This window comes from Pectinophora gossypiella, chromosome Z, assembly GCF_024362695.1.
Source record: "Pectinophora gossypiella chromosome Z, ilPecGoss1.1, whole genome shotgun sequence".
In the NCBI taxonomy this organism is placed as follows: Eukaryota; Metazoa; Arthropoda; class Insecta; order Lepidoptera; family Gelechiidae; genus Pectinophora; species Pectinophora gossypiella.
In genome coordinates, this window is record NC_065433.1 from 25,611,003 (window position 1) to 25,621,821 (window position 10,819).

Below are 10,819 nucleotides of genomic sequence, written 5' to 3' on the forward strand. Positions count from 1 at the left end.
GCGAAGATAGTTATTCATCTAACAAGGTAAAACAAAAAGGGACTTTGGTTATATATCTCGTTTGGGACTACAGATATGTTTCGAAATGTACGATGACCGCATGGAATTATTTTTTCTATGACACAGAGGATATATTCTGTGTCAGTTTGTATTTGATGGTGGGATGGCAGGTAACCTGCCACATCCGCTATCTTCATGTTGTAGAGCTACAATCCCAACGGTGGTTGCGGTTCCCTTTTTTTAAATGTTAATGGGGTTCCTCTTGGCCACAGACTACCTCGAGGGCAAAAGCAATGGAGCGAGTACGCTCATCTCTCTCCTAGCTATTTGCGGATCTGCCTACTACGATAGGGATTATGAGCGTGAGTTATGTCTATCTGTAAGCTGGCTATTGCAACTTCAAGTCCGTAGTTAGTGCTTACGTGATCTAAGTACTACGTAAGGCGGTGTGCAATCGTCCGCTCTCCCATATCTCAATCATACGATGAATGTTACAGCGCTCAACGCTATATTTAGTAGAAATACGTAACGCCCCTAATCCCTAACTGGGATAGCTGAAGTCATCAATAGACCATTCCGGAAGCAATTCTAATATAAAACACAGCCTGTTTCGATACGGAAGAAATGTACTTTAAAGCGATTTTTCTCCCTAGATTTGAACTATCCTAAACATCTATCAAGAATATTTGAGCTGTCATAGATTCTATAGCACGTGCTATAGGAGTCCAGTGACTATTCGTAGTATGTTTGTTGTTAGCCTAACCCGGCACTCAGTACTTAGCCGGACAAATGAGGAACGCTAAGGGCTTTCGCCAGGATTTCCTCAATCAGAAATCCAACGTCCTTCAGCTCGGATGAGCAATCATCCGATTGTTAGCTTAGGACCTTAAGCGCAGTTCAAACCGGCGTGCTACTTTCACTTTCCGCGTCCCACATTCGCGGCCCCGTGTTGTCGATCATTCTACTTAAACGGCTCGCCGCGTTCGCTTGCATCATTTTAATGATTATGTCATTGGAATCCAGTGGAGGCCGGTCATTTCGCTCAGTGCGATGCTACTCGGTGAAGGACGAATTTTGGGCTAGTAACACTGTAACGGTGTTGCAAGTATGACGGCCTGGTGGCTATGTGGGGCGATGGCATACATAAGAAAAAGAAATGTACCTACTCATTTGGCTTGCTTGCATCGGTGAAACACTCCGACCATATGCAAGTTAAAATTACTTACACGACATGTCGACATGTAGGAAAAACCAGACAAAGCAAGATTGCAAAGGAAACCAGTTTTGTAAGGACGAAATGTCACGGAAAGTATCAATAGTGTCGGAGTACGCGAAACAACAGACTGCATAATTGTCTACTTAAAAAACACATATAGTCCATTTATGCGACTAAATTGCAGCGTACTCGTAAATAGAAACGTTAGCTGTAATTAAATTGCCAGAGATGTATCCTTTCCAGAAGTTATTATGTTGCTTCATGTGGCGAAATGCAATTTTCTCCTACTCTGTTGCAGTCCAGAGCGGCGAGCGCATGTACGAGTACTGTTGCAAAGAATTCAATTTTCCACAATAACAGCCGGTTTCACATCGGTGATTCCCGCGATGTGCCAACGACAGTTCAATAGCAGTATTGCAATAATATCGTACGAAGCTGTCATTTATACTACTCCTATCGGGATCTATTTTTAGAACATCTAATCTAAGACGGCGATTCACTCGTCACGACATGATTGCGAAACTTTTTTCAAGCCTTATCGTATTTAGAGCTTGACTTTTATAAAATTATAAAACGACTCACAAAAGCATCTTGTTATTCAGCGTCATAATCGTCTTCGCAGTAGACCTGTACGAAGCCACTGACAATGCCGTAAGCGTGGCCAATTATTGGTCAGCAAAAATTTAGCTTCGATCGTCATCGACTCGCAAAGAAGAAGTAAAACTTAAGTACATCATAAAAGCTTGCCTTATTAAAAGGCAAGTCACAATCATGTCAAATTATCGAATAGATTGACTAGAGTATCTTAGGTACTATTTGCAAACAGAAGCAAGTATCAGTGATTCTCATAAAATACACAAATAGCTTATAATGTGCGTGTGTGTGAAAGTTTTACCACAAAATAAATACCAGATTTTTACCTATGAAAAGATTCCGCGTCGAATGGATATTTCGTTAAAACAGTATACTTAAAATATATAACATACGTAAGTGGATGAGAGGCACTTCGCGAAAACCCTTGGTGGAAAGATGAAGACATGGTTTTAGTATATTATTCCTAATTCTATGCCAGCAGTGGAATGTCAGCAATACTCGTATAGCCTAAAATATAAGGTGTTAAGATCGGTGGTTGGTGTAGCCTATTTCGGGGTATAACCTCAAAGGCTATTAGGGTAATACTGATAGTCTGATTCGCCGAAATTGTGGACCTAGTTTACTTACTCTAAGAATACTTGAAGATATGGACGATGTTTTTCACAGGAATGATACCGATGTTTTGAACATATCAGATAAGCACTTAAGTCCATACAGTTTATCGTACAAATATCAGGTTTTTTATATATTTTATACCACACCTACTTATTCGAAAATTGAATTCTTCCTTTTTTGAAAACGGAGCAATACGACATTACTGTCGTACAAATAAGCGATAAGGGAAAAGTGTAGGGAAAGTGTTTTACTTTTAAAATTTTTGACTACATGTTAAAAGACAAAATATTTTTATATCCAAGTACGCAAAAAACTTTTCTAGTGGAAAGGCGGTGTATAAAGCACTGCGTATCACGGTGGAAAGTATGATTCCCAAGTCGTGTATACAAACTACAACCTCGTTGGTTATCCGTTACTTTCTTCTCTTGCTAAATATTGTAAAAAAGAATGTATTTTACTTTTTTAAACTGCCTTAACAATCGTTCAACTGCGATTTTCGCATATTCACGCGATAAAAAATAGAATAAGTATAGATAGAATGTGCGACAAACAATGTATCGCTTAATAAGAACAATAGGGAGTGTAGCAAGCGGCTGATTATATTGCATAATGTGATCTTGGCAATTTGGGTAATAGTCCGACCAGGGCCGGCGCGGGGCCCGTAGCAAATTCTATCAAGGGACCCCCTATTTCTTTAACGCAACGCAAAGAGGGGTGTCACAAACACCTTTGTCTGCGTCACCATAAGAACACAACACCACGCCTGTGTCCCCATAGGGGTAAGCAGAGGTGTCTAGTACATTACACCCACTGCTCGCCAGCTATGTTTAAGTCTCATCAACAACATCATCATCGTATCAAAAATTAATTAATTAACTATTAATTCAAAAAATCATAGGGGTACAAATTATGCGTGGGTGCGCAGTAGTGTTGCCTGTCGATACTATCGATAATCGATAGTCCTTGCAATATTATAGATAGTTTGTGACGAAGGAATTGATCTAAATGACCTATCGATAGTTCGGCAACGCTAGTCCGCGTGGTCCGTAGCATTTGCCATTCTTGCCATATGGCTAATCCGGCACTGAGGCCACCGAGCGTAGTTCGCATTGCATTGTGACGCCAGACATGGGAATTTGAAGATGGGCACCTTTGTGAGATAACGCTGTTTTGTCATCGACTTTTGGGGCATATACTCTGTTTCTCTTTTACCTAAGTAGTTATGAAAGATTCAGTTGTCTAGATTAAAAAAGGGGATTTTTTCTGTGGTATTAGTAGTGTTTAAATTACAATACGTACTAGGGAAGAAAATTGTCGGGGAATTAATCGCTGTAGTCGGAAAAGGGTACTTACACATATAAGGTCACTCATACATAAGTCATTATTACATCATAATAAACTTATAATTATAATTTTAGACTACCGAGCCACGAGACTTCTAACCTATACAAATCTTGAAAATATCTGATTTTCACTTTCATATTTACCACAAGCGCGTCTTATTTTTGAAACAACAAAAGGAATAAAGAAATTTCTACCTTTTGAAAAATCAGAAGAGAAAATGTGACAGGGTCTTCTTGTAATGTGGTTTTTAATATTCTTTTCAAATATAACACAATATTCTGCGGTCGAATGAGGTGTTAAATAAAACGTTCCATCATTCTTAGCGAACAATTCCAAACCACATGTGAAAAATTAAATAAATGCGTAAATTAATGCTTCGCTCGCTCGGCAAGTACGCTGTTGTTACTTGTTACAACTAAAAAGTTATACTAAATTATGTTTTGCAAATCTGAATCATGAAGATTGTTATGTACAATGCAGATTACATGATAACTAATGCTCATTTATGCAGTCTGTTATGCCGATTTATATTATTAAGATTACATTATCCCAATTAAGGGACACCTAGTGCTGCAAAGGACTTTAGGCTTTTAGCCCTAAATTTCAGCCTACCGAGTCCTTTTTGGGACTAGACCAGTAAAATAGGGCTTTAAAAGCTTCGTCATTTTAAAAAACTTTTAGCCATTTTTAAAGTAATAGGCTTTAAAAAAGCCTATAGCCTTTTTAATGTAGTAGGCTTTTAAAAAGCCTATAGCTTTTTTTAAAGTAGTAGGCTTTTTGGGACTGGAGTCTTTATTATCATTTTTTAGTAAAAGCCTTTTTACCGATTTCAAAAAAGGGAGTTATCAATTCGATACGTAAGTATATAATATTATTGGAGCTACATAAAATTCACACATGATATTGGCCTTAAAAATCGGTTGTTTTCGCCACGTTTTACAAATATTGAGGGACTGTCTGAAATTGTGTATCACTGGTAGTAGTCCCTTAGTAAAAAATATTAAATAAAAAGTAATTAAATATAAACTTCTAAAAACCACTTAAAAGAATACAATTAAGTACCTTAGTAAGTTTAGAATTTAGTTGATTTTAATCTATCAATGGCCCCGATTCCTGGAGACACCGTCTAATTTTATTTTAAGTTATATCTGTCATTTTCATATCCGTCGAAAAGGAAAGGGACGGATGATTCACAGCTCTTAATTTTAGGAAGAATGAGTAAATGAACGTGTCGGGTTATTGACTGATGTAAAATTTTTAGACGGTTGGTTTAGATTTGTGCTTAAAATTGAGGTGTGTTCCATAAATTTTATGCTTGTCGATTACCCGTCCCTTTCCTTTTCGGCGGATAAGAAAATGACAGATATAACTTAAAATAAAATTAGATGGTATTTACAGGAATTAGCACCATTATCAATGTAAAATAAAAACTAATTGTTATGATCAAGTATATTTTCATTTAAGTACCTAATATACCTAATAGTCTATTACTATACTGTTACCACAGAGTACTATACCGGGTGTTAGTGACATCGTAACGAATACTGAAAGGGATGATTCAGACCATGATTCTGAGTTAATATCTAGTGGAATTTTCCGTCGCAAAATTCATGAAATTTTGAGTTTTGTTTTTAATTATTTTCAATTCCATATTGTGCTTTTAGCTGCATAGAACCCAAATTTCAATAAAAAAAACAATAATGACAAATTATCGAAAATTTTCGATGTAATGGAGACAACAGCTGCTCGAACGGGTCAACGGCCACACGCACCGCGCCGCGCGCCCCGCTCCGCACGCCCCGCTCCGCGCGCCCCGCGCTGCACGCCGGCGGCGGCGCGGCGGCGGCGCGGCCTACAAAGTAGGCACTACGAACCGATCCTATTTCTTTCTCTGTCTATCGTAAATTATAAATTTATTTTATTCTTATTCTTAAATGGACGGATAATCAACAGGCATAAAATTTATGGAATACACGTCAATTTTAAGCAGAAATCTAAAACAACCGACAGAATTAAGTTACCAGCGAGATACCTTTTTGATTCGACCGGGTTATTCATTCATTTACTCATAGGAATCAACCTAAAACAGTTGAAACAGTAAATAATTGTATTCTTTGTTGTCATTAGAATAACTAACAACCAACTAACACAACCACCACAGATTAGGTAATTAGTTACCTACTATGTCAACCATCCACCAACTTAGTATGTAAGTACCTACGCAAAACCTCGCTACACAAAAATCGAAAATAAATAAATCTTTTAGATCAATACCCATTATTGTTACAAAGCAAGACCTATCGGTACTATCGCTAGTATCGATCTAAATGTACTATCACTACTTTCGATAGTTTAGACAATTTTCAAGTTCAACAATTGATAATCTACCTATCGATAGTTCGGCAACTCCGCCGCGTAGGCAATGTCGGCATGTTCAAAGAAAAAAATTGTCCGAGTGGAGTGATCTTATTTTTCTTGTTACATGTTGGTACCGTACCGAGGTACTAAGTACTAAGTTATTCGTAGTTTTAAATCTCATTGTTAAATCATCAGTAAAGAACTAATTAAACCTATCCTGTTCTGTGTACAATATTCATGTAACGGCTACGTGCTTACATAAGTACCTAGTAGACGGGAGCAACGACTTAACGTACCTTCCGAAGCACGGATCATTTTACTTTCGGACAATCAGGTGATCAGCCTGTAACGTCCCAACCAAAGGCCTTATAAACAGATTTTTGTGATATGTCCCCACCGGAATACGAACCCGGACCCTCCGCATCCCATCGCTCAACCACTGGACCACATAGGCCCAGAAGGTTCTAAGACATAATTAAAGGATCCTGGGACGCAAGACCTCCGAGTTAGGGCTTGTTTGATCTGTCTTGATGGATACTCGGACGTGAATAGCCTCACGGATCAAGGGCAACGCGCGCCAATAAAGTAGGCATTACGAACAGATACTAGGTATTTCTTTGAGTTGATAGGTATCAAGTGAAGTTTCCTGTCGCCAAATTCATAAAAATAATAGATTTTTTTCAGTCCCATATTGTGTTTTAAGCTGCATAGAACGCACATTTAAAATAAACAAATAAAAATTACTAATTATTAAATTTTATCAATGTCATCAATAATAATAATAACGTATCTACAACTTCAGCTATGCGCAGGTGAATAGCCGGCGCACGGGTCAAGGGCAACGCTCGCCAATAAAGTAGGCATACGAACAGATACTATTTCTTTCTCTGTCACTTGCACCATAAACATACTTCTCTCTCTCTCTCTAGTCGTCGGCTCGACGCGGCCGCGGCCGGTGCGTCGTCGGCGCCCTTAGTCGGCGCCTTTGATGCTTTGCGCTAACGCCGCCGCGCGCTTCCGCTCAGTCGAATACTAAGCTTGACCCGAATCGCGTGATGTTTTTCGAGGATATTTTTTTCGTGTTTGTGAGTGTTTGTTTCATTCTGTAAATGAGTAGTGTCGACTATGATGATTGATCATAGACCATTTACTGCGCAAAAGTATGGAAGATTGTTGATGTTTATTAAAGAGCAAGGTGTTGTGTTTGTGAGTGCGTGTGATACCTACCTACCGCGGAGGAAACGCGATGTTGCATACCTACGTGACGTGACATGTTCTAGGGTACCTACCTAGGTACTTCATCCGAAGGAATAACAATTAAGGTAAGGCAAGAGTAGGGTTTTTATTGTTAATAAGTTAGGAACGTTTTAATAACTGGTAGGTAGGTACCGTGCGTGAAAAATCGTGGCAGTAGGTGTTCTACTTCAACAAACAACATTTTTAAACGTTGAACCACTACTAAGCATCTAAATACAAGAGAATGAAAACTCCTACCTAGATATCAACATCGTATCTCACACGCGTAACGTAGCCGCGCGTAAGTTTAGCGTCTGTGTGGCGCGTTGTTCGACTTACATTGCGGCACAGTAAAAATTGAAAATCTTAATTAAACATTTGCGACAAGAAAAACACCCACCATCGTTTTTAGTACAATAAAATAGGCGTTCCATTTTTTTTTTCGTTACGATGTCACTAACACCCTGTATAATACTGGCGTAAGTAATTTGTATGGGGCTGACGGGACGTGCTGTTACGTATTACTATAATTATTAGACTATTTCCATACTAATTGATAGTAAGAAGTTATTTTCAATATTCATAGTTAGTTAGCTAGTTGTGCATCTAACAATAAATCAATTTTTCAGAGTGTTTGTGTAGGTATATATGTTTTTAAAGTTTGTTGTACCCACCCACACTTTTACTTTTTTTTACTTGAGAAAGGGACTGTATCTATAGCCTAAATAACCTTAAGGTCTAAGAGCTTCATAGGCTTTTTGAGCGTCTTATTTTATTAAATTAGTCTTAAACAAGGTTAGGCCTTTTTAAGGCCTTTAGGCTTATAACCAATAGGCTTGAATAGGCTTAACCCTAGCCTAGCCGCAAGTACTAAATGGCTTTATAGGTTTTTAGCCTACTAAGCTTTTTATTTAACAGTCTAGTCTTAAAATAAGGGCTAAAAGCCTAAAGTTCTTTGCAGCACTAGGGACACCCCATAAAGAAAGTGATAAAGATTTCGGCAGTAAGTACAATAATAATGTAAATAATTATATACGACTTACCCGTTCGGGAGTAGGTTCCGTCTTCATGGTCCGTTTGCGTCAAACCCATGGTCATTGGCCGAGCACACGCTTCATCACTGTAACAAAAGTTAACACTTTATGAGAAAAATATTTTCAACTAGAGATCACCATATTGTGACAGGAACAATTTAAGAAAAGGACATTTCACGACTGTTTGCTGGATATTTTATGAAGGGGACATTATTATAATCAAGACTAGGTCAAGACCCATCCATAGTTTGGGAAACCCTAGTTTACTATTACATTCCGTGATGAATTCACCATAAATACGACAAAACTTTCATATTTACGTTTGTTTGATGAAATTCACACCCATATATATCCACGCCCGCAATCCCTAAGGCCGTAAACACGAAGACAGCGGGAATGTCCGCGACCGCGGCATACATATGTAGTTCTAAGATGATATTATGCGCTCTGCTAGGGAGTGGAATTCTCTGCCGTCTTCTGTATTTCCGAATGCATAAAACCCGGGTGCTTTCAAGGCCAGAGTGAACACGTAAGTTCTGGGCGAGCTCGCTCAATCTTCAACGTATCATCATGAACAAGTCTGGGGCCAAGAGCAAACCCATCAAAAGTAAAAAAAAAGATAGGAAGCTTGGTGAAGCGTGGATTGGCGGTACTCATTGACGGTACTCAGTTCATCTTGCGATGGATGTATCTCTGACTAGCTATATTCGGAATATAGTGTTCGTGTTAAAAGATGAATATGACACAAAGTCCTCAAACATAATAAATTGTATTGTAACATTTGTGCCAAGTAATCTGGTTCACCAATATGGTTCATCATGTTAGAAAGGAAACGCGCGATCTGTTTGTCATCTTTTTTATAGTGCGACAATCTAGAAAAAAATACTGATATTGGTTTATTTTTTTATTGTAATTTGAACATGCTGGGCGACCAGCCAGCCAGTTGCTTTCGCGTAACCCTTACAGAATGGATTACTATAGAGCTTTAAAGGCAATGAGTGCTCCTCGGATCCAACAGTATTACCTCTGGATGGCCATCTGGCAAACCAAAACACACCCATCACACATGCTCAATCTGCAATTTCTCTATACAAAATATTTTAAGTGCCTTGTCTTATGTTCTGATTATTCTTCTTTATTAAACTATGTATGGTGTAATTCTATACCGATTGAACATTTACATGGAACGTACCTAATAATTTATTATACTTATTAATTTATCTGTGTTTTATATCCTCTCTGTTCACTTGCTCCACAACAATAATAATAAATATGTCTGCCAGCAGTAATATGAATGGTACGATACGAAAGACAAGTGGTTTAACTTACTTTGATTTTCTTCCTGCACTCGAATACCTACTTTAGACTTATTTAGAGTCTATATAGTAAGTATGAAATACCTCAATATCTTCTCCCGATAGCAGACCACCGTGCGGCGTTCGTCGCTGACTCCGATGGAGAAGGTGGCAAGCTCTGGCAACCCTAACTGCTCCACACAACGGTGGATCAGAAACCGGCGATAGTTGCTCACCGGTGGGAACACAAGGACACTGCAACAAATAAATAATGATGCTTATAAAGATCTTTTATAAAATAACTAGTTCGAACTTTAAATGTACTTACAAGTTAAGTTGTGTAAAATATTTGTTTTATTCCTATTAGCTTATTTTCATAATAAGAAACTTTAACATACTAATTAAAAGAATTTAAGTTACAAACCCCACCAGTATTGACGAAAGATTTAATTTGTTTTATTTTAAAGACTAAAATGGCATAGGTAAAACGAGACAACAAGATTATAAATTATATCGGAATGATGGCAAGCCCGCGAACGATACGAGAATTATAAATGCATGCAACATTAATTACAGTCCGGTTGCTAGGCCAGCGGCATTCAGATGGCAGATGTACGAACATAACATTTTTTCTTCACACATTTATGAATATTTATTAGCACTCAAGGTGCCATCCCAGCTCGATTCGCTCTATTTGCTCCTCGACCTACGTACGGTTGACTCATGATTAACCTTGAAAACATTGTACCAAAACGCGACCCTGAATGTAACTTATAAAGTTGAAAATATTATGTGCAGCCTAGCCAACTCTACGATGAACCTACAATATTCCTTCAAAAAAGCTTAATATAACAATAAAATAAATTGTTTACCTGTCAACTCTTTTTTCGGCTATAAAACATTTTAAGTCGTCGTTGACATCGTCGACGAAGTTATCGTCAGCCAGGTTTAAGAACCTTTCCACCGTTTTGGCACCCAGTTTGACGGTAATTTATTTCCAAATAAATAAAAATTTACTCCTTGGTTCACGTGCCAAATAGAAAACTATCGGCCGTCCATTTTCATTTTTTCGCAAACACGCAACCAACGCACACAAACAAAATACCTCGCGCTCATTCTTTCCCGTT

The 10,819-nt window shown here is 38.2% G+C and overlaps 1 protein-coding gene across 1 annotated transcript in view; it reads right to left on the reverse strand.

Moving 5' to 3' along the window:
- The window catches only part of LOC126380333 (uncharacterized), a 48,738-nt gene extending 37,921 nt beyond the window's left edge, over window positions 1-10,817 (reverse strand). The window contains exons 1-3 of the mRNA XM_050029682.1: window positions 10,565-10,817; window positions 9,798-9,947; window positions 8,407-8,483 (exon numbers count right to left, since the gene is read on the reverse strand). Coding sequence (XP_049885639.1) covers window positions 8,407-8,461 — 55 coding nt within the window. The 5' untranslated portion in view covers window positions 8,462-8,483; window positions 9,798-9,947; window positions 10,565-10,817. The remainder of the gene's footprint in view (window positions 1-8,406; window positions 8,484-9,797; window positions 9,948-10,564) is intronic.
- Window positions 10,818-10,819: the final 2 nt, after the last annotated feature.